Source organism: Barbus barbus (genome assembly GCF_936440315.1).
Source record: "Barbus barbus genome assembly, chromosome: 48".
NCBI classification, from domain to species: domain Eukaryota; kingdom Metazoa; phylum Chordata; class Actinopteri; order Cypriniformes; family Cyprinidae; genus Barbus; species Barbus barbus.
In genome coordinates, this window is record NC_136726.1 from 15511228 (window position 1) to 15534981 (window position 23754).

Below are 23754 nucleotides of genomic sequence, written 5' to 3' on the forward strand. Positions count from 1 at the left end.
ATTAAGCCTTGTGCAACGTAAAGGACAAATATTTATGTCAATCTGAGTTAGTTACGGCTTGAAACCTAACAGGCGTTAAGAGTTTAACTGAAATGAAACCGAATGTCTAATGAATGTCAAACGTAAAACTAACTTTACCGCCGTATCTGACAGATGGTTAAAGCGACATATATGGGTTTTATTTTTGCGTTAAGGAAGATATCAGTGCATATGAGAACTTACAGTTTAATAAAGTGAATCTCTTCTCCGGCGAAGTTTATAATAACTAATGGCAGTAAGAGAACCCTGCTACTTGTTTACGTCCCGCAATTTGGTTTCCATGGCGAGGGATCGCTGACGTAACAATACGGGGGTGGAGTCGACAGTTTTCTTTTTCTCTAAAATAACTTTTTGATTATTATTATTTTGAATTGAATTAAATTAAAATTTTATATTTATAAATATAAGTAAGAATTATAAAAAATACTAATATTATAAAATTATTGTAAATCTATAAAACATATCAAAACATTATTTATTTAACTTATTAAAGTTTATACTTATACTACTAAAGATCCTGCAGCAAAATGTATTTGCTTATTCTACCTTTTCACTTTCCGATTTTTTCTTTTTGTTGTATGTGTAGTATTCTGTTTTTAACGTACTGCCAGATTGTAGCTAACAAAACAATTTCTAAGAACGTTTTGCTAACGTTCCCTGTGAGTTATGAAAACTTTATTTTGGGATGTTCTCTAAACGTTCATAGCCTCCAGTTTTTTAAATGGTTTAAATCGTTTTTCGTGTTTGTATACAAACGTTTAGAGAACATTCCATTTTATAATTTTGCAAACATTAATGCAACTTTTGAATGTTCTCTGAACGTTCTGAACTGAGTAAAAAACGTTCCATCTAAAACGTTCCAGAAAAACGTTCCGTGAATGTGCTAGCGTTTTTTTTTAGAATATTAATATTAAAAAAACAGACTGGAAGAACGTTTGTTCTCCAGAACAAGTTTTTTATTATTTTTACATATAATTTTAAAAATCAACACACATTTTTACACATTTTGACGTGAATTAACAGGTGCTTATCTTTTCAACACACTCATGATTTTTATTGTGCCTTTGATCGACCCAAGTTCATTTTTTTACACCTAAACTTATTGTCATTGAAATATATCCTAATAATGTAATCACCACACACAGTAGGAGCTCTTTCAGAGTGTTTACGGTCTGATGCACTCACCGCCCCCTCGCGACGCCTCATTGGACGAAGACGAACGCATTAATAGATACGAACTGAAGCCGCTGGAATCAGAAGCAGATAGCCAACACAGAAACAAACACAATGGGACATTTGCGGTCCTTCAAATGCATTGCATTTTTTCTGATTGCACTGCACCAGACCTCTGGATTCTGGTTATTTAACGTTATCTTCCCTCCGACGGCCAAACCTCATGTCATAAATAACAGCACTCCTCCTCTTATCATAGGTAAGCAATCCTACGTTAATGGTTTGGATGTTTAAGTTGAGAGTTTGTTTAATGTGTTAATTAAATTAGTAGGGAAACATATAAAATATTACATGAGGCATGCTATAGAAGTTAACAGATTGACCTGTCATGTACTTTTAGACCAGTTAAAATCCATATTATGTGTACAGATTGTTGCAAGGTCTACCGTTGACAACAAAATATGTATCTGATAAAGTTAGTCTTTAAATTTTAAATGTTTGACTTTTTAACAGTACCTGGAAATCTGGGTAATCGCCTTGAGGCCAAAATAGACAAGCCCACACTGGTACACTGGCTGTGTTACAAGAAAACCGAGGACTGGTTCCCTCTGTGGATTGACCTAAACATGTTTATGCCCATTGGAGTTGACTGCTGGATTGATAATATAAGGTAAACTCACGTTGTAACATTATAAATTAGGCCACTTTACAGTTACTAAAACTTTAATGCAGCCTTGCTGAATAAAAGTATTAATTTCTTTTAAAACAAAAAAACTTGAGCTGTAGTGTGTTTGTGTATGTGCTTATATATCTCTACTTTTATGCTTGCAATGTAGTATTACTCAATTTTTAAACTTGTTTTGTCTCATGTGCGCAAATTCACAGAGCAACCCTTTCTAGGTACCTCTGATTTATTGACTGCTGTTCCCTAATCATCCTCAGTTCTGTATTTCAGGTCATTGACCTTTTGTGTATTGTTTTTGGAGGGTTCTCAGAGACTGATGTCATAAGACAGGCCAGTGTATCATAATCAATATTTAGTAGCTCTCTACTGTCCTAACTAGGGTAATGTTGAATCAGGTTATCAGAAGCTCTGATATATTTGAACAAAAGCCACCCTGCTTTTGTAACCTTGACAGAATATATTTTCTTGTTTTTCGTTGACTCAGATTGTAACATTTGTTTATTTTGTGTAGAATTGTGTACAACAGGACAACTCGGAAGACGTCTAATGCTCCCGGGGTGGAAGTCAGGGTCCCTGGATTTGGGCAGACGCACCCTATAGAGTTTCTTGACTTAAACAAACTGACAGGTGAGTATACAGTAAAATCTCAATGAACTCCTTTCCTTACAATATCTTGTATTTTTATACTGATTTACATATTTTTTGTAGGTTACTTTCATACCATGGTTCAGCATTTGGTCAGCATTGGATATGAGCGAAATGAGACTGTACGTGGTGCTCCGTATGACTGGAGAATCGCTCCAAGTAAGTGAAATCACAGTGACGGGCAGCAACAAATATTTCGCCATAGCGCAGAAACAAATAGTTGACTGCACTCACTACATCAGGACTACTCAACAGTCAACAGAGTTCAACTCCAACTCAAATCAATATGCATGACCATAAGAATCAAGGTCTTCAGGATTACATGAAAATGACAGGTTGGAGTGTTTGATTAGGGTTTGAGCCAAACTGTGCAGATTAATTAACTGTGTGAAAGTTAATCTGCATTGTTAATGTTCTTGATCTTTTATTTAAAAAAATCTAAACTTTCATTGGATAATAAGAATTTAAAATGGGGGGGAAATATTGAAATAAATGGAATTATGAAATAAATGTTTTTTTCTAATACACATTGGCCACAATTAACGGCACCCTTTTATTCAATACTTTTTGAAACCTCCATTTGCCAGTTTAACAGCTCTAAATTTTCTGCTATAATGCCTGATGAGGTTAGAGAACACCTGACAAGAGATCAGAGACCATTCCTTCATCCAGAATCTCTCCAGATCCCTCAGATTCCCAGCTCCATGACGGTGCTTCTTCTCTTCAGTTCACCTCACTCATTTTCTACAGGGTTCAGGTCAGAAGACTGGAATGGCCATAGCAGAAGCTTGGTTTTGTGCTCAGTGACCCATTTTTGTGTTGTTTTTGAGGTTTGTGTTTGGATTATTTTACGGTTGGAAGATCCAAACATGGCCCATTATAAGATTTTATAAGAGTCAGTCAATTATTGATTTTTTTTTATCTGTTGGTATTTGATAGAATCAGTGATGCCATGTGTCTAAACAAGATGTCCAGGACCTCCAGCATAAATGTAGGCCCACAACATCACAAATACAGCAGTATATTTCATTGTACACATGGGGTACTTTTTATCCCTGTGTTCACCAAACCCATCTTGAGTGTTTGCTGCTAAAAAGCTTATTTTTTAGTTTCATCTGACCATAGAAGCCAGTCCCATTTGAAGTACCAGTCGTGTCTGATAACTGAATATGCTGGAGATTATTTTTCAATGAGCTAGGAGAATTTTTCTTGAAACCCTCCCAAGCAACATGTGGTGATGTCGGGGCTGTTTGACCATTTTTTTAAGGTTTTCTGACCCCGAGACGCAACTATTTTCTGCAGTTCTCTAGCTGTAGTCCTTGGAGAGTATTTAGCTACTCAAACTCTCCTTCTCACCGTGCATTAGGACGATATAGACACACGTCCTCTTCCAGGCAGTTTCGTAACATTTTATGTTGATTGGAAATTATTAATTATTGCCCTGATGGTGGAAATAGGAATTTTCACTGCTCTAGCTCTTTTCTTAAAGCCACTTCACTAATTTATGAAGCTCAATTATCTTTTGCTGCACAGCAGAAATATATTCTTTAGTTTTTCTCATTGTGATGGATGATTAAGGGAATTTGGGCTTTGTTTTCCCTCCTATTTATATTTCTGTGAAACAGGAAGCCATGGCTGGATAATTTCATGTTCATAATCACCCTGGAGTGCTCAAAATTGTGAATATGAATGGGAATGTACTTCAGAGATATTTTACTCATAAGAACATTTATTTCATAATGATATTTCCCCCCATTTTAAATTCTTATCCAATGAAAGGTTAGATTTTTGTGATTTATTTATTTTTTTAAATAAAAGATCAAAAGGATTAACAATGCAGATTAATTTTCACAGCCTTCTTTGATCATATTTACCAAGGGTGCCGATATTTTTGGCCATGGCTATATATATATATATACATACACACGCACACACAATAAAATGAAATAGTTCATGTGAATGTTTCTGTTTGGTATCGTATAGATGAGCAGGAGGAGTATTTTTCACATTTGAAGAACCTGGTGGAGGAGATGCATGATGAGTACAAGCAACCAGTCTACCTTCTGGGCCACAGCATGGGCAACAACTACATCCTGTATTTCCTCAACCAGCAGACTCAGCACTGGAAAGACCACTACATTAAGAGCTTCATCTCTCTGGGAGCACCTTGGGGTGGCGCTGTGAAACCCCTCAGAGTCTTAGCATCAGGTACAGTAAAGAAAACATTATCCATAAATACTGTCAGCTACAATTTTTTAATGAAAAATACAGTTAAACAGTAACATTATGAAATAGTTAACATTTAAAATAACTGTTTTCTATTTTAATATATTTTGTGATGTGATGTTTTCAAAAGACGTTCAAAAGAACAGCATTCATTTAAAATACTATAAATTAATTTAAAATATTCAGTAAGTGCCATTAATCCATTAGTAGCAATGTTATTTTAGTATAATTTCTAGGGTTGCAAAGGGGAGAAATTTTTTCCCAAAATTTACTGAAAATTTTCTGTCTCTTTGCAACCCTGATAATTCATATACTATTATAGTTTGTGTAAATATTCTGAATTATATTTTTTTTCTGTTGTAAATAAAATTTATTTGACGTTTTAGTAATTTTGTTGTGTTTTGATCTTCTTTATTAGTTTTTTTTATATATGTCTACATAGTTTTTATTAAGTTTTAGTTTATTTAGTTTAAATTATTTTGGTGCTTCAACTTTAAATGAAAATGATAAATATTGCCTTATCAATTATCTGAAATAAAAAAAACTATATATATATTTGTGTGGAAACTGATTTTTTTTTTTCAGGAGTCTCTGGTGAATATAAAGTTAAAAAACAGCATTTATTCCGAAATAGAAATCTTTTGTATGACTACTAAATGTATAAAATACTGATTATTTTAATTGTAAACAATACTTCAATTTTAATATAATTTTAATTTTGGGTGACCAAATTTTTTTTTGACATGTATAAAACATTTAAGCTGAGTTTTGGTCTTTATTTTATGCCTTTTTAGGTGAAAATGATGGCATACCATTTGTGTCCAATATAAAAATCCGCGAAGAGCAACGGATGACCACCACAAATCCGTGGATGATCCCTTCTGAAGAGGCTTGGCCCAAAGACCACACCTTCATCTCAACCCCCTTTTTCAACTACACCAACCAGGACTATCAACAGTTCTTCAAAGACATCAATTTTGAGGACGGCTGGTACATGTGGGAGGACACCAAAAATCTCACCGCCGGTCTGCCCACACCTGGCGTCGAGGTCTACTGCCTCTATGGGGTGGGCCTCCCTACACCCGTCACGTACGTGTACGACGAACAGTTTCCAAACGCCGACCCCAAAGATATTATTTACGATGACGGAGATGACACCGTCGGCAGCCGCAGCATGAGTCTCTGTAAGCGCTGGATAGGGAAACAGGAACAGGCCGTGCACGTGACAGAGTTCAGAGGCATGGCTCATTTGGACATGGTCTTCAGTCACAAGGTTCTCACAGCAATCCAGAGAATTTTGGAGGGAAAGTACCATGAGAAAACAGACGACAGCTCTGAAGAGCCTCCATCTCTTAGCCTAGGTTTTGTGTGACATTTTCCCAACTGCATTAGAAGTGTCCTGATCTCTTGTACAAAAGTCATCTCTTTGTATTGCTTTAATTTATATTAATAGACATGATATACTTGTTTGTTACAGTGCATTATACAGAATTTATCAAATGTATTTAATCTGTACATTATAGATTATTGCCACCATAGCTCTTAAAGTCTGAAATGTACTAGATGTTTCTTTTTTGTATAATATAGCAAAATTTAAACTGTCTATGATACCGTAATATGTTAATCCCATTTCATATATATGTTAAGGATCATATGTTTTTTAGTCTGTGACATTAAGATACTAGTTTAACCAATGCTTACAATAAATATATAAATGTTTATTCATATGTGTCCATGTTTTTCATATGCCTGTCTGTACACAGTACAGATAATATTTGCTGAACTCTGTAACCTTTGAACCAGTTTAGGAGTTCTAAGTCTGATACACATCAGCTTTTTGCAAACAACAAATGAAAATGTGTTAGACAAAGGTTCAGAGTTCACGCAGAAGCAGGCAGATGTTTTGCCAGGGAATCCATTCTTGATTGTTGTTGGAAAAAATAATTGATTGTTTCTCTTGAAATAGAGATATTTTGGTGGTAATTCTTTTAATCAGTAACTCGGTTTGGTATTTTTTTCCTCCTTAAACCTCTATGATCTTTGGACATCATCCTCATAGGGAGTGAAACAAGCAACCTGCATGTGCAATATGACAATAATTCAATGGTCATCCCCTTAACCCGTGACTACACGCACAATATAACACAAATTTGACTGCTTTTGGATTATAGGTTTTTATTGCTTTTATGCTTGCTACACAACAAAACAATAAGAACACATTCTCATTAAAATCTTATATATAAAGTGTCCTACTTCCGGTAGTAGCAGTGTTATTTTAGTGTCATTGGTATACTATTATAATATTCAATATTTTAATTACATTTTATTTTTTCATTTTTAACTTTTATTTAAAGTATTAGTAATTTTGTTGTGTGCTTTCGCTATTTTATTTCGTTTTTGATTTTTAAATGTGTATAAAGTTTGTATTAATTTGTAGTTTATTAGCTATTTAAATGACAGTGAGAAATGCTTGTCAATTTCTATTTTATTATTAAGCAAATAGAATGTTTATATAATTTTACATAACTATTGGAAATGTTTAGCTGAAATGCCAAAATTACTAATGCTAAAACTTAAATACAAATAAATATATACAGAAAAATAATGAATAAAAATGTAAAAAGCACATAACAACATAAAAGTAAAATGAAAACTGACAATATAAAAAAGATTAATAAACACTATAGTAGTGTATAAATAATACTAATTTAGCACTGTTTTTAAATAAAATACATTTTATTAAAATTAATTGAGAAAGAGATTTCAATTATTTAATACAAGCATTTAACATTTTTTTTTTTATTCTGATGATCTGTGCGAATAAAACTAAATCGTGTCATTCAGGCTAATTTGCTATGGGTTTTCTGATTAAAAAATGATAAGGTATATACTATTTGAATAGGTTTTCACCTGTTGTTCTGAAACAAACGACAGAGTCAGTCCTTGTAGTCCTTAATTAGCAAGACAGCACACAATTATTTCGAAATTGACATCTGAGGTATGCATGATTACATACAGATAACACGTGCTCTGTTACATCAATTCTTGCAGCATTTTTTGCCATAATCGAGCTGTCTCTCAAAGCTCCACCCACCGACTCGATGCGTTCTGCCATTGTTTATTAGCGTCTAGCTGCTTTATAAACACCTATTACATGATCTCCACATTGTCTACTCATCCCGCAGATCCAGAAGAGAGCTTCTCAGATCCCTCTCAGACCTCGCGATGGACACATAAACACAAATGCACTCTTGAGCCAGTAATCCAGCAAAGGTGAGAGCCACTGAAAGAGATGCTTTCCTGCCATCGGTTGATCCTCGCGTCGCTCCAGCTGTGTTTGTTGTTGTTGTTGGTGTCATTTACCGACAGCATAAGTTTGAAATGCTCCCCGGGGAAAGTGTGCTCGGACCGACCGCCTGTGGTTCTCAGTAAGTTGGTTTATTACAGCACATCCTCTGTGTTGAAATGTCCTGTTGCTTTTCTGTACTTGACACAAGTCACAGTTGTTTACATGTCATAGGGGCTGGGTCTCTAAACCTAATGCGCTGCCTAACTAGACAACACTATCGTTGTCCAGGTAGGCAACTCAGTAGTTCAGATGCTTAAAAGTTGTTTTTGAGATCCAATGTACGGTAGTCAGTTTTAATCTCATGTCCATGCATTTTATTTGAATTTAACTTACCGACGAAACACAGTCAGAGAGTATGAATGTAAAAAAATCCATTAATAGCCCATCGATTTATTTTCTGTCATTTTCTTCTGTCTAAATGTTTATTTTCGCTTTGACAAGGTTTCTCATATGACGCGGTCATATGACTTGAGGAGAAAAAAAAAATCAAGGACTTATTTTTGCTGATTTTGCAACTGGTCTAGGGTTGTAACGGTATGAGATTTTCACGGTATGATAATCGTCTCAGAAAATATCACGGTTTCACGGTATATAATATATTAAACAATAATTCTTATCAGTAACAATGACTCTTAAAAGAACAAATTATTTGAGTAAACAAATCCTTTATTGCAACAAACTTGAAATCATTTTAATGAACGTAAGCCTCCCTTCTGAGGAAAAAAATGTAACAACTTTTAATTTTGGCCTCAAGGACAACCCCACGTTCGTGTTTTTTTTTTTTTTTTTTTTTTTTTTTTTTTTTTAATATCCAAAGTATTCCCATAGTCTGTCATTTCAGCAGAGTGAAGCAGCCGAAATAAATTGCATATGCGCGGGTGAGATTATTATTATTATTATTTTTTTCACGATTTTTTTTCTTAAACCGTAGATATGCAAATGTCTACTGTATAATAACCGTGTACGTTCAAACCGCGATAGACCGTCATACCGGTATATCGTTACAACCCTAAACTGGTCATAGTAAAACATAAAAAAAAAAATATTATTTATTTTTTATTCCACAAAGGCAAATTATGACTTATGACTACATTTTATAAATTATTTTTTCAGACTTTCTAGAAGCATTGTATAGAAGTAGGCCTACCATGTTTTTGACATGGTACTGTCGTAATACATATTTTTTGTATTTTATTTCATTTTAATTAATTAATTTAGTTAGTTAGTCATATTAACTTTAAAAGTCTAATAAACTTTGAAATATCTTAGAGCATGGTACAATGTGCTAACTATTATCATACTTTCCATGCACCATTGTCTGTTGATGGAGAATCCATCTAAAATTAGTATCTGTGTTTTGGAACATGATAGCAAGTTTTTAGCTGATCCAAGACGGTTTTTATCTGGTAATGTGTTCCAAAAACCATTTTGACTTCCTTGAACTTGTATGGCCCACTGGTTCCTGGTTTCTACCTGTTTTTTTTTTTTTTTTTTGCTGATCCAAGCTGGTAGAACAGCTGGTCATACCACTTTTAGGTAGCCAAGACCACCTTAAAGTCTTTTTGTGAATATGGTAGCTTGTCTACTAGCTGGAAATCACCTCGCCATGTTACAAATCAAAACTAGACTGCATTTTCCATCAGATACTTTTTGTGTAAAAAGATTTGTCTTTGTGTCTAAATTTACACTACATCATTATACCGCAATAAAATGATGGCTTAAGTACATTATTTCTACAAAAATATCTATAACAGTATATTAAGTACAATATTTGACTAGCCAATATTTACATGACGCCTGATAGCAGGAGCAAAAAAATTTCTTTTTAGTCATGTTAAATATGTGAAAAAATAATTCTGGATGTGGTGACCAATGATAAAGACATGCAAACATTGCAGGAAACCATTCTTGGAAGTATATTGGGGGGTTAAATGTTTCAAACCAGACCAAACTGGCCAGGATTAGTGATAGTGATAGTGTTAAGTCTTTTTAATCAGTGGTTCCTTGATCATATCTAGTAGTTTTTTGAAGTGTTTCTTATTGAGCTTCCTGTGTAAACTCATTGATATTTGAGTAAGCTCTCTTGTATTTTTATTCATAGTGATTATTTAGCTAGCCTAATTACTTTTCTCCATAGTTCCAGGAGATCTTGGGAATCAGCTTGAAGCAAAAATTGACAAACCTAGTGTAGTGCACTACATCTGCTCCAAGAAGACAGAGGACTACTTCACATTATGGCTCAACCTGGAGCTGCTGGTGCCGGTGGCCATTGACTGCTGGATTGATAACATGAGGTAAAGGGCAAAAGGGCATCAGGAATCGGAAGTTGCTCACGTGATGTGGCAATTGATATCCATACCATTTTTCCAAAACAAGCATCCTTCTTCTTGGTTGTTAAATCAGTGGTATTGTTGAAGCGCCTATTCACATTATGTTAACCTATTTTCAAAATAATTGTTTAACAGTCAAATATGTAGTAAAAAACTACATTACCTATGATGCTAAAAAGAAAATTTAATCCGATTATGGTTGCAGCGAACAAATCCTTCCAAAAGTGTGTGCAATAACTTTAAATATATTGTTTCTATAGATATAATTAACAACTTTAAATGTTAATTTTATATTTCTCCATTTAAATTTAATTATCATTCACAATGCTTCATGGGATTGTAGTTTTTCTCTCAGTAAGGACACCCTCTTATACCGTTTGTCTTTTTGTAAAATTTTCAAATATGATTTTTGTTTAAAATTAAAGTTTGTAATGTTGTGATTCACCTACAGTAGTAGCTGGTTGGCTTGGTTAATGGCTTGTTATAACACTTTAATAAATACTTTTTAGAAATCTCTGAGAAAAATGAATATAAAAAATACTTCTGGAAGATATAGACATGCTGTGCGTTTTTTTGAGATTGGAAGTTGACTCTTTCTCCTTATGACTTTTTATACCGTGCTTTGAATATGCACATGTGTAATTAGCATATGTTTTGTTTGCAGGCTACTGTACAATCACTCAACCCACCTCACTGAAGCTCCTCCAGGGGTGGAGGTCAGAGTGCCTGGTTTTGGACAGACATATAGTTTGGAATATCTGGATCCTAGCAAACAGAGTGTGGGTAGGTGCAAATTAGGTGTTTATTTCATTATGTTAGTATGTTGTTTGGTAACGGTATTGTGACGAGCTTTGTCTGTTTCAGGCATGTACTTCTTCACTATAGTACAAGCATTGGTTGACTGGGGTTATACCAGAGACGATGATGTTCGAGGTGCCCCCTATGACTGGCGTAAAGCCCCAAGTGAGTATCTTCATGATCTGTTTGTGCACAAATAACAAAGTTCTGGGGAACATGTTGATTCTTGTCTTTATGTCTAACTACTTACGTTTTTCTCCTGATCTGTATCTGTAGATGAGAATAAGGAGTACTTCTTGCGTCTGCAGCAGATGATTGAGGAGATGGCTAATAAAGCTGGTGGTCCTGTGGTTCTCATTGCACACAGTATGGGGAATATGTACACACTCTATTTTCTTAATCACCAGCCACAGGCTTGGAAGGACCGGTACATCAAGGCATATGTGTCTTTAGGGCCTCCATGGGCCGGAGTGGGCAAAACTCTGAGAGTTATGGCAACAGGTATGGGCCAAATTTGTTGTGGAAGGAGTTTTTTGGGAAATTATTTTTTTTAGGTCAATGATGTGGCTCTCATTTTTGTTATCAAATTAAATTATACAAAATGAATTATAAATTCATTCACACATACAGCTGCTTGAATACACCTTTAATTTCTGAGTTATAATTAACTTGGTTCAATTTATAAATAACATAACTGATATTTTTTGTTGGCATAAAGTCAAAACCGTCACATTGATACAACTGTCCTCATACCATAATGAAGAAAAAAATCAAATTTTTTTTTAAAAGCAAACCTCGAGTACTTTGACATAATCTTGTGTTGTTATTTCTGGGGAAACGATTATTAAATATTATAAATATTATATTAAATAAACGATGATTATTTAATATTCTAGAATTAAAAAAAATGATTTTATTAAATAATTTATTTATTTAACAAAACTGCTTATTAATATTTTTAAAGCTTTTTTGTCATGTGGTTTGCAAACTCAAAAATGCAATAATTTAAACAAGTCACATTTATTTATATAGTGCTTTACTTAATACAGATGTATAGTTAATGATATTTGTAAAAAAACAGTTTATTTTGAAAAATATATAAAGTGAAATAAAGAATTTCTGGTAAGTTTTACCAACAATTATAAAGAAATGGCAAGTTACACATTAAATTAAACTTGAAATTTTGAAGTAGAAAATCTGAAATGGCATTTTCTTGTTAAACATAATTCATTCATCTGTTTTATTTAAAATAAAACCATTTTTTTAGTGTATATTAAAAAAATATATATTTTTCATTTTTAGAATAATAAAAAAAACCTTGAAAATGGTATAAAAGTTTTTCAAAACCATATGAAATCAACCGTAAACGGAATACAAATACACAAATACAACACGTGTTTTTGCAGTCAAACATGTCTAGCACATATCAGAAGTCAGAAAGAGCTTTATTGCCAATATTTATATTTACATGGAAAAATAATAAGAGAACATGCATGGAAATGCAGAAACGAGTCCTGTGTGAAGTGAACAACCCCTTTAAAACCCCTTTTCGATCACTGATTTGACCTTTTGATGGTTTTGGTTCCATCACAGGCGACAACAACCGCATTCCTGTCATCAGTCCTCTAAAAATCCGCACCCAGCAGCGAACGGCCGTCTCCACCGTCTGGCTCTTACCCTACGCCCACACCTGGCCCAAAGACATGGTCCTGGTTTCCACCCCCAACACCAGCTACACCGTCCAAGACTATCAGCGCTTCTTCAAAGATATCAACTATGAGGACGGCTGGGCCATGAGGCAGGACACAGAACCGCTGGTCAGTGCACTTCAGCCTCCAGGCGTTCCTGTGCACTGCCTTTATGGCAGTGGAATCCCCACACCTCAGGGATACAATTACACAAACTTCCCAGACACAGATCCCACCGTCATCAACGGGGATGGAGATGGAACGGTCAACCTGCTGAGCGCGACACAATGCAAACGCTGGATCGGCCAACAGAAGCAGCCTGTTAACATGTTCGAGCTGCCTGGGAACGAGCATGTTGACATGCTGTTGAATATAACCACGGTTAACTACATCAAGAAGGTGCTGTTTCCACCGTGATGGCATCACACTTCCCCTGTTTAACTTTGAACTGAAGATTCTGGTTTGCCAAAGGGACAGGACTCGGTTCTGCATTTTGGGTGGGATGGGTCACTTCTAGAGGATGTACATTATCTAAATTTTTCAAAGTTCCCTTATTGTGGAATTCAGGTTTATCAGGAGATCAGCGTGAAATAGTCGTCTATTGTTGGGCACAATCAACACTTATAGAATTTTTTTTTTTTTTTTACAGCTTAATTCAAATCGAACAATTTGATATTATAGAGATTTTAATGCAAAAATTACAGTTGATTCATGTGAAATAGCAATTGCCTGCCATTAAACCTTGTCAATTACATCTTTAAATATTGTTCGTTTTAAACCTCTAACCTCCTACTTCTTAAAATCTACTGATTTTATCTAATCAAAGTGTTTTTTTTTTTTTATGCATTCTCTATCCAAATTGTACTGACGTTGCAGTATTTCTGTCAAACAAGTAAGTGGTTATTTATCAGGCTGTCTGTGACTAGTATTGATTTGATGTTTTTTATCAAGAGACCTCAAATGTAGTGCAATATGACTGCTGGATATCTCATTGTTGCTCAATTTGTCGGCTTAACCTGTGACTACAATTGTTCCACGACCCACAATGGGTTAACCGATGTTACTCGTGTACAAACTCTGCTCAGTTTTTTTTTTTTCTTTGTACTGACCTCTTGAATATAATGAATAACGATTTGTGAAGCAAGTTATTTGTTGCATTTAAAATTGGAGTTATAAGATTAAGTTCTGTTATAAAAACAAAAGACTGTATTTAAGGTACAACTGTGGAAAGTGAAACCAGGTCTTCAGTTTCAGGATATGGTGTGTTGCTCGTAAAATGGCTTGATGGTAAAAATGTAATGCATTTTTCAGTGGAATGCAAACGCAGGATCTGGCTGTTTTTCGTAAGTTAGTGAATCACCATGTTGCAATTATGTACAATAAAATGCTCTTTACCAAAATTGTAAAGTGTAACAAAGATCTTTATGCATCAGTTTTTAGTACAAATCTTTATTATATTCTGCTTAAATATGAAAAGTCTTAAAACACAAATGTTGACAGCAATGCATGTTTGTGAATTTTCAGATTCACATTCTAAACAGTGTTTTAAGAGCACTGGAGGGGGAAAAGAAAGACTTTATTTCCCGATTTGCAGCGAAGCTCCGTGCAGTTGAGCTGTATGTAAAATGGCCCATCTTCATGCGCATCAACGAGACTCTACGACAAAAAACAAAGGTTATTTTAGTCCAGATGTCAACAGCCCAAACCACAACCTTTGCCTTTAATCAACACTCATCCTTGTTTAATTTGTGGTGGAGATCGGTGTTTGGGTTCCTACCTGCATTTGTGATAAACATGTTTTTTTCAGTCTTTCCGTATGGTCGCCCACACACCAAGCAAGGCTTATGTGGAAAGAAGGATCCTAAAATAGATAAAGAAGAGTGTTAAATGGTATCCAAATTTGATTGTATTTGATTCGCAAATCTATTTCAATGCTAGGTTTTACCTTATAAAAGGTGCCAAGGTTGAATTCTTTCATGGTTTCATCCACTATTTTGATGAGCTCAAGCAACTGAGTTTTTCCAGTGGAGATTTCCATACCAAGAAAGGTCCTGCATAATCAACGTGATGCCATTAAAACAGTCTTATTTGATATGAAGAAATAAATAACACACATCCTAGTTGGGTCATTAACATATTAGAGTAATGACGTACCTAGTCTTTTCAGGATTAGAATAAACCCTCAGTTTATCAGCCAAGCAGAAAAACCTGAGAAAACAATCTGACTTAGATACCAGGCATCTAACATAAGGCGTAATGAAACAGTAGGTCTTTTCACACTTAAAATAGTTAACCATGAGTCATTCTAAACCCCGGATAAACACAATCCTGGTTATCTTGCTTCACATTTCACATAAACCCAGGTAAAAACTAATGCTTCTAAGTAACTTGTGTGATACGTTCCTCTTCCTGGGGTTATAAACGGTGTTCAGAATGATGATAACCCAGAGTAAACAGTGTGAAAAACCCTAATGAGGTTTTGATTAGATGGCACTGACTTCTGGAACTGTGTCAGACCGGTCCGAATGGACTGGATGAATGGTTGGATCCAGTGATGCCGCAGGACCACAGTTTTTGAGAGACTGAGGTGAAACTCTTCAGACAAAGTCAGAGGGACACCGTGGGCAGATGCAACCACCATCATTTCATTGAGTAGCTCCAGAAAGGCCTCCTCAGGATCATCTAAAAAAAGGGTTAAAGGTCATTCAGAGCACAATTACAGTGTCTACCTCAATAATACACTGAGGAAAATGCTTACAAGGACAGAACACGTATGTAGCCCAGTTGCCCCGCTCATGCCGGAAGGACCGCTGGCGTCCTTCATGCTCGTCACTTTGATCGATCCACTGTTCTTCAGATTCTCTAAACATCTCCTTCATGCTGTCAGGAAGAGGCAGGCGAGGTGTCAAGTGGGCTGATTTGCCAGCTTTCCTTTTAACAGATCCACGATCCAAAGGTTCACTGGTGCTATTGAGGTAAAAAAGGAACTTAGAGCTCTGGAGATGCAAATCAAAATAAAACTAAATCAAGAAACAGAAGATCAAACGCACCAAACCTGGTTTCAGTGTCAAGTTTTCCTCTTTTCCTTAAAGGTGAGGAATCATCTTTTGAAGAGCTTCCAGTTTCCTCTTCAGAACTGCTACTGTAATTCACAATCATGCTAAAAGAAAAACACTTTTTAAAAAGCTGCACCAGAGTATTAAACTTTTTCACGTGCAAAGTGCTTCCGTTGAAAAAAAAAAAAAGTTGCTGTTTCTTCACAGCGCCCCGCTGCAACAAACAAATCGAGTCCGTTTAGGACCCCAAGCGATCTTCTCCATTGGCTCAAATGACTTTTAATAGGTACTCTCTTTAGTGCCTGAATACTATTCCTACAAAATCATGTAATAATAAATGCCGTTTAAACTACGTTATAATGATAACCAATGTCTGTATTCCTTAGCTTATGTACTAGCATAGCATACAGATACCTGATTAGCTGCATAGCTTATTTTATACAGGAATTTATCCTACATGTGTTCACAATTATTCTTTTTTAATTATGTTATAAATTAAGTGTTAAATGTCAAATTTTTATTTTATAAATAAAACTGATTAACGATTTTTTTTTTCACTTAATAGGATATTATTACTTTTATTTATTAATTAGCAGTTAATCAAGTGTAAGAAATTATGTTTAATTTGTTTCATTATGCACTAATTTGTTCTATTATGCACTATATAGTAAACCATACGTTTTTACATTAAAATCTTTATGTATTCATTTAGGCAATGGGATCACTCGGGGTCTTAAGCGGACCTGATTTCTCTTGAGAATTCGTTAACGAATCATTCTTATGAGTCGGATCATTTACAATGAATCAGTTGAACCGGTTCACAGCACCGGTCAGAATGATTCATTCACAAATCTGAACGAAGCGGTTCTGAGCTCGAACTAATCACACGAACGACACATACTGGGTTTATAAAAATAGTTTTATTTATTTATTTATTTTCAGCCGAGACATCCGTTTTATTTAGGATTACATTTTTTATTCAAAAGGACGGATGAGCGCGTATGTACGTTTTCAACCGGTTCTTGAAACTAACCACTCGAAAGAACCGATTCTGATAAAGATTTGGACCTCCCATCACAAGAAAACAAACGGTGCTTCATCAAAGCGTCCCACTACAGCAAAGATTAATTCAAACGGTTCCGGGGTAACCTTCTGCCTTATTAAACATTACAGCTGGTCAACATGACATGACAAGCCTATATACATAAACTTAATCTTGCATCCAAGCATAAACATTAACATTCAATGTTCACACGAGCAAAATGTTGACGTTGATTTTCTTATTGAAGCTTCATATGGACTATTATCCCTGTCGTGTGCTCCAATAATTCCTATAAACGCGTTATAATAAAATAACAATTTGCCTTTATACCCTGAAACAACCACAGACACATACAATGCGTAATAATGACGTTTTGAGTATGAATATGTACATCTAAATGCCGTTTTTGAATAAAATTAGTTAAGTTCCGGTATGTTTTGTGAGGATGCCAATTATGTGTTATTCAGGTTCCCGTGCGGCTGTCTCGGTGGTCACTGATCCCAGCCCCAAATAAAACACACTATGTGTCGGGCCATCCTCGCCTGTCGGCTCCGCTAAATGCGCTGCAAACGCCGAAAAGACTGTTATCGGGTTTTTGCGGAGCAACCCAAGAGAGATCCGGAGAGTTGGCAGGGTTTTCGTGTGTTTTTGTAGGCACTGGCCAGGGGCTGCGGCCTAGCAGAGACCGCGGGGTCGGTGGGAGGATTTGCGGCCTTCAGAAACACAATAAGCTGTTTTTGTTTTATTAAACTTATATTTCCGAGAATCAACATGCGTGGAACCTGTTTCTGAAAAAGGTAATATGCATATCTGAACAAAATGTAGCAGGAAGTGTGTGTGTTGCAAGGCTACAGTTAGCCTGTTAGCCATTTTGCAAAGCTGTGTGCTTGTGTTTTCTTCCAGGTGTCTTGAAAACCCGCCGGTTTTATAATCTGTTGGGTTCTGTGTTGGACATAAATATTAGTGCTAACTAACGTTACAATTTTGTCACCGGCTTTTATGCACCGCGATAAAAAACGCGAATGTATGTAAACAAATACGCGGCGATCGAGCGTCATTCGTTGCCTATAGTTCTGTGTTATTACATTTTCTTAACCGTGCATGCATGCTTTGGGACAGGTGTACCCCTTTTGTACACAGGCTATAATGTGGTGATTGAGACAATAGGATTGTGTCTCAAAACATAGTGAGCTTCCTACCTGGACAGCATTTATGTATTTCTGTGATGCCCCAAAATGCTATTTGTTGGTATGACAGTCCATCTCGCTATCCAAAATGAAAACTGAGGGGTACCAGACAGATGCTCGCACCTTTGTTATTATTGGTGAGAGGTGGTCTGTGATCAGATTTAATTTGGTGCATATGATACTGTCTTTGCTCATTGTTAGTTTATCATGTGCTCAGGTAGAATGTAGGTGTGCACTTACCCACACACATTTTAATTTCAGCTATATTTTCTATATGCCAGAAAAAATATTTTTAATAGAATCTTGATTTTGTTCAACATCAAAAAAAGTGAATTATGTAATTTTTTAACCTAGTCTTACTGATGTTTCCAAGAATAGGTTTTTATATCCGTTTCAACAAAAGTTTACACTTCAAAGGTGACACAGAAGTGCTTCTAAAGTGCTTCTTAGACTAATTAAATGCTACTCAGAGGTGGCATAAATGCATTAACAGCAACTGTACAATTTGATAATAGGGAATAAGATGGGTCAGAGCAGGCTTAATTTAGCCTGTTTTTTGCACCGTTGTATCTTTACACTGAATTTTTGGGTACAAAGCATCCTTAACTTTGCAGTGTAAAGATGGCTTTTGTTAGCTGGTTAGATAATGTTACACTGGTAACATTTAAATCAGCAAAATATGCAATAACAATATTAAGTTTACATTTGTAAGGCATTAAATGGCATGTATAAGATCAACAACTGTATGATAATTGTTTGTTCCATCAACTGGCTCAAAACTGTTTTACAAGTTTTCCTTGTTGTGGAGCCCTGCAGTGTGAATTCCCCTATGTGTGCAGTGTTTTATTGCATGTTTTTCATCCAGTTTTCTTGTTTTTCTCTTATAGGGCTGTACCAGGGTGATGAAGAAGGGCAAGCTCCTTTGCACTTTTGGCTGATGCTCACATCCATGTCGGTTCGCTGTTATATCAAGCCACAAAGTGTGAGATCATTATTACATAGAATTTTTTTCTTCATTTGTCATTCTCACGAGCTGTCAAAATAAGTTCCTCTTTGCCTCCCCACCTTTCCCATCGTGTGCAGTCCAACAATCCCTTCTCCTTGAACTCACCTGGTAAGAGGTTTAATTACGGCTCAAAGCTGAATCCGTACTCCCGAGCCCGGATGACGGAGGCGTGGCAGCAACATGCTGTTGCCCCGCCTCCAGTGGTGCACACCATCCCACCAGGGGCGGACACACTGGGCTGCACCGTCTACGGCATCGTCCTCCAGCCGGACACGGCATTGCAACAACAACAACAGCAGCAGCAGCAACAATCCCAGCAACAACAGCAGCAGCAACAACAACAGCAGCAGCATCACAGTCAGCAGCAGCATCCGGCACAAGCACAGCAGCCCTCTTTGCATGTTGGGAGCGAGGGAGGACACAAGTGTGGTGCGTGTGGCCATGACATCTCCCATCTGGCTAATCCTCATGAGCACCAGTGCATGGTGAACCAAGACCGTTCGTTTCAGTGCACGCAGTGTCTGAAAATCTTCCACCAAGCCACTGACCTGTTGGAGCACCAGTGCGTGCAGGTGGAGCAGAAACCCTTTGTTTGCGGAGTGTGCAAGATGGGCTTCTCCCTGCTGACTTCGCTAGCGCATCATCACAATGCCCATAACAGTGGAAACCCCATGAAGTGCTCCATATGCGAAAAAACATATCGGCCAGGTTCTGGAAATGCCACACCAACTTCGTCAACGGCCACTCCAGGGCAACCATCCAACGACGAAGCATCATCCAGTGGCAGCGCTGCCGTCGGGACATCAGGCCAGCCTACATTCGAGCCTTCGCAACCTGACAGGCCCTACAAGTGTTCGGTGTGCTCCAAGGGCTTCCGTCACTTATCTGAGCTCACCCGTCATGAACGCGTCCACACGGGCGAGAAGCCTTTTAAATGTGAAACATGCGACAAAAGCTTCAGCCAGTCCTCTCATCTAGCCCACCACCAGCGTACCCACAGCTCCGAACGGCCGTTCAAGTGTGCGGTGTGCGAGAAGAGCTTCAAGCACCGATCCCACCTAGTCCGTCACATGTATGCCCACTCGGGTGAGCACCTGTTCAAGTGCAACCTTTGTGAGTTGCACTTCAAAGAGTCTTCCGAGCTCCTTCACCACCAGTGTCAGCCGCAAGGTGCTCGGCCGTTTCGCTGCGCCACATGCGGGAAGGGCTTCAAGCGTCCGTCTGACTTGAGACAGCACGAACGCACCCACTCTGAGGAACGCCCATTCCACTGTGAAGACTGTCAGATGAGCTTTAAACAACAGTACGCCCTGGTGCGCCACAGGCGCACTCACAAGCCCTCTGCCGACCGCCCCTTCAAATGCAACCTATGCGACAAGGGTTTCCTGCAGCCGTCCCACTTGTTGTACCACCAGCACGTTCACGGCATGGACAACCTTTTTAAGTGCGCCTCCTGCGGAAAGGGCTTCAGCCAGTCCGGGGAGCTGCTCCGTCACAAATGTGGTGAATCCTCCTCGACACCCACAAATCCAGACAAGCCCTACAAGTGTGACGTGTGCGGAAAGGCCTACAAAAAGGCCACCACGCTACAACGCCATCAGAATTCCCACTGCACCGAGAAGCCTCTCAAATGCTCGCTGTGTGACCGACGCTTCCTGTCCTCCTCAGAGTTCGTGCAGCATCGATGCGACCCATCCCGGGAGAAGCCCTTGAAGTGTCCCGACTGCGAGAAGCGTTTCAAGTACTCCTCGGAGATGCAGCGGCACAGGCGCGTTCACACCGGAGAGAAGCCCTACAAGTGCGCCAGTTGCGACAAGGGCTTCAAGCAGCGCGAACACCTGGCCAAGCATCAAAGCGTGCATGCGAGAGATGCCCAGTTTAAATGTGTATGGTGTGGAGAGCGATTCGCTGATCTAGGAGCCCTTCAGGAGCATACTGTCCAGCACACAGCCGAAGGTGGGGGGTACCCTGTGTCCTCTCTCGTTCAGTAATTTGTGCCTCCAGATTACCATTTGCAAAGGTATTAGCAATCTCCGCAAACTACCCCAGTTGAATGAATTCTTACAAGGCCCAGTAACCTGACAATACCTCATTTTGTTCTAAACATGCATATGCTCAACAAGTAGTTATTCCCTTTTTGATATCAAGAGGCATAATTTTATCGACAAAAAGTTATCGATTTGTTGGTTTATATCTGAATCCTGGGAGAAGGCAAGGGGAGATCTCCAAACTCTGTCCCAGATAGCACTGTGATCCTAATCCAGTAAGGCTGCATTTGCCCTGCATTGTGGCTCCTTGACCTGATGTGGCTCACAATGCCTCCATCAGATCTATAGAGCACAAGACAAAAAAACGATTCAGTCTGCAACTAATTGTTCAGTCTTGATCCTTCATATTAAATCAGCTATACATTTTTGGTAGTACCTAGTATGGTTGAAATACTGCTTACTGTGTGCCTCTATGTAATGACTCTATTCTGATCACTAGCCTTGCTCCAATATGAGTACGTTGTACATACATTTGGAGCACCTCTGGCAGCCTACTGTGCACATTTAGTTCACCCCAAAGGGGGATAAAGTTGTGCTATTATGAACTGTTGAAACTGTCTGTCTATGTCACTGTTGACTTTCCCCTCGTTGTGGCAACTAATGGTATGTACCAAAAACCATCACTGTACTGTACCAGAACTTAAACGGGACAGATCGTTAACCAGCAGAAGTATAACGACCTCAGACGGTCTCTACACTTCACTGAGATTATACGTAAATATATAGAATCTATATAGAAATGTAAACTTCAATCTTGTATACAAACAGTTCATATTAACACAAGAATCAGTACAGCTGTCCTGAAAATTGCCTAAAAAAAACCCTGAAAAGGCTTCCTGTATTACTGTATGTACATAATTAGTATGTATGCAACTTGTTTACCAGTCTTGTCATTAGATATTGCGTTGTCTTTCTTAAACTGCACCACAATTTTATAAGTAGCTTTTCATGTGAAGTTCTGATTCATACATTCTTTAAGTTTTGTTTCCGATTTGATTTTTTAAAATTAATTTCAGCCTCTTTGTAGATGTATTCTGGATTGTAATTGGTGTGTTCAAGATTGTGTGAAAGTTGAGTGTTTTTTTTATAAAGGTTTTTGCCCCTTGCCCGGCCACCCACTCCCCTATTCAGGACTCATGTAGGCCTACTTGTACAGTACCCTAAGTGTCATTCTTCCTCTGCTGTATAGATTTATCCATGTGTTTGATCTCTAATCTGCCAACACCGTGTCTTGCCTGCAGTCATTTACTTTTCGCAACATGACGGCGAGTCATTTTTTGTTAGTTTTTTTATAAAAACCATAAGATCAAAGACTTTCAAAGTGGATGTTCAGTTCCCCCTAGAATCCAGGAGGGACTGTGCTTGTTTTTGGCCTCTAAGGCCTTGACTTGAACGCACGTCATTCAGATGTTTTTGTTAGTGAATGTCTGTGTTGTATACTCATCAAACGATAACCAATACGTTCTTTTGAGAAATTGATTTTTAAACTGACACTGACTACAATCGTAATATATACTCATTTGATTTAGGGTAAGTGGTACTCATTCAAGAGTAATGTTTGGTTTTTGAATCGCATAATTTCCTTTTTTTTAATATTAGAAGCTACCACTCTTCTACAAAGCTGAATTTGAGTAGAAAAAGCTGTCCAAGTCTTGATTTGCCTGCTTTTTTCCCTCCCACCCACATCACGATTTCCCACATTCATCATACCTGGGATAAAATGACGTTCTCAGCTCTGTTGCTTATGCAGTATTATATGTTGACCATTTGCCCTTGAGGAGCATCTCCCTCTTGCAGTTACGTTTCACCTAGTACTTAACTACGACGTTAGAGGTGATAGTGACACTTTGGCCTTAAGCAGGGGCGTCTAGTTTCTCCGCAGAGCCCTTTGCCTCCAATTTGTTTCCCCTTTATAGTATCTATTTATCCATTGTTTTAAATACCGAGGGTATTTACTGTAGGCATTAAGAATCAATGAGCAGTTGGATTTGGAAACTTGTGTTTTTTTTATGTTTTCACGTTTGTATATTAATTTTTTTATTAATATTGTTTAAAATCTCTATATAAATATCTATTCTTGGTAGACGTTTCAGGACCACAGGGGAACGTTAAGATCGATGGCCTTCCTATATGGTTTTGAGACCTCTCCACCCAGTGCATGCCTGCTGTGTTAGGTCCTGTAATCTGTTCCAAGTATCTGCACTTCTGAGTGCACATACTTCTCCTTAGCTTTTTTTCAAATTGTAGATTGTGAATGAGCTAGTAAGAAACCTTCATGTGGCGGTTGATGTGACATTCATGCTGAAATATCTGTATGTAGCATTTAATACACACAGCACTAACTAATAAACCTTTTCATTAATAACGCATTGTTGTGTGTCATTTTTATGTTCATTTTTATTATTCTTCGTATTGATGCATTTGTTTTAAAATATATGGGCATCTTTGACATCATCTTGGGCATTGGGGTTATTTAGGACAT

At 37.4% G+C, this 23754-nt stretch overlaps 4 protein-coding genes across 4 annotated transcripts; 3 read left to right on the forward strand and 1 right to left on the reverse strand.

The window, feature by feature from the left end:
- Positions 1-1237: 1237 nt before the first annotated feature.
- On the forward strand, positions 1238-6492 carry LOC306866834 (phosphatidylcholine-sterol acyltransferase-like). The gene is made up of 6 exons (XM_079412217.1): positions 1238-1471; positions 1726-1882; positions 2409-2524; positions 2606-2701; positions 4526-4750; positions 5563-6492. The coding sequence occupies exons 1-6, from the start codon at positions 1327-1329 to the stop codon at positions 6138-6140; spliced, it is 1317 nt and encodes a 438-aa protein (XP_079268343.1). The 5' UTR covers positions 1238-1326; the 3' UTR covers positions 6141-6492.
- Positions 6493-7863: 1371 nt separating this feature from the next.
- LOC306866835 (lysosomal phospholipase A and acyltransferase-like) lies at positions 7864-14344 on the forward strand. Its single transcript, XM_079412218.1, has 6 exons — positions 7864-8196; positions 10255-10411; positions 11112-11230; positions 11312-11410; positions 11522-11746; positions 12839-14344. Exons 1-6 carry the CDS (start codon positions 8061-8063, stop codon positions 13348-13350), a joined length of 1248 nt encoding a protein of 415 aa, XP_079268344.1. The 5' UTR covers positions 7864-8060; the 3' UTR covers positions 13351-14344.
- Positions 14338-16763, reverse strand: LOC306866837 (U6 snRNA phosphodiesterase 1-like). Its single transcript, XM_079412221.1, has 7 exons — positions 15989-16763; positions 15692-15900; positions 15432-15615; positions 15088-15141; positions 14879-14984; positions 14711-14794; positions 14338-14589 (listed from the first exon to the last, which is right to left on the reverse strand). The coding sequence occupies exons 1-7, from the start codon at positions 16090-16092 to the stop codon at positions 14479-14481; spliced, it is 852 nt and encodes a 283-aa protein (XP_079268347.1). The 5' UTR covers positions 16093-16763; the 3' UTR covers positions 14338-14478.
- Positions 16764-17478: 715 nt separating this feature from the next.
- On the forward strand, positions 17479-23640 carry LOC306866832 (uncharacterized protein). The gene is made up of 3 exons (XM_079412215.1): positions 17479-17828; positions 19106-19200; positions 19302-23640. The coding sequence occupies exons 2-3, from the start codon at positions 19156-19158 to the stop codon at positions 21213-21215; spliced, it is 1959 nt and encodes a 652-aa protein (XP_079268341.1). The 5' UTR covers positions 17479-17828; positions 19106-19155; the 3' UTR covers positions 21216-23640.
- Positions 23641-23754: the final 114 nt, after the last annotated feature.

What these genes read in the sequence shown, in the direction of transcription:
- LOC306866837 (XM_079412221.1), bottom strand. Translation starts at nt 16,092, where the DNA reads ATGATTGTGAATTACAGTAGCAGTTCTGAAGAGGAAACTGGAAGCTCT. An exon ending in AAACTTGACACTGAAACCAG is followed by an intron (nt 15,901 to 15,988) that starts GTTTGGTGCGTT and finishes TTACCTCAATAG; the next exon opens with CACCAGTGAACCTTTGGATC. An exon ending in TACATACGTGTTCTGTCCTT is followed by an intron (nt 15,616 to 15,691) that starts GTAAGCATTTTC and finishes CCCTTTTTTTAG; the next exon opens with ATGATCCTGAGGAGGCCTTT.
- LOC306866835 (XM_079412218.1), top strand. Translation starts at nt 8,061, where the DNA reads ATGCTTTCCTGCCATCGGTTGATCCTCGCGTCGCTCCAGCTGTGTTTG. An exon ending in CCGACCGCCTGTGGTTCTCA is followed by an intron (nt 8,197 to 10,254) that starts GTAAGTTGGTTT and finishes TTTTCTCCATAG; the next exon opens with TTCCAGGAGATCTTGGGAAT. An exon ending in TGACTGGCGTAAAGCCCCAA is followed by an intron (nt 11,411 to 11,521) that starts GTGAGTATCTTC and finishes CTGTATCTGTAG; the next exon opens with ATGAGAATAAGGAGTACTTC.
- LOC306866832 (XM_079412215.1), top strand. Translation starts at nt 19,156, where the DNA reads ATGCTCACATCCATGTCGGTTCGCTGTTATATCAAGCCACAAAGT. An exon ending in GTTATATCAAGCCACAAAGT is followed by an intron (nt 19,201 to 19,301) that starts GTGAGATCATTA and finishes CATCGTGTGCAG; the next exon opens with TCCAACAATCCCTTCTCCTT.
- LOC306866834 (XM_079412217.1), top strand. Translation starts at nt 1,327, where the DNA reads ATGGGACATTTGCGGTCCTTCAAATGCATTGCATTTTTTCTGATTGCA. An exon ending in TGCTGGATTGATAATATAAG is followed by an intron (nt 1,883 to 2,408) that starts GTAAACTCACGT and finishes TATTTTGTGTAG; the next exon opens with AATTGTGTACAACAGGACAA. An exon ending in CCTCAGAGTCTTAGCATCAG is followed by an intron (nt 4,751 to 5,562) that starts GTACAGTAAAGA and finishes ATGCCTTTTTAG; the next exon opens with GTGAAAATGATGGCATACCA.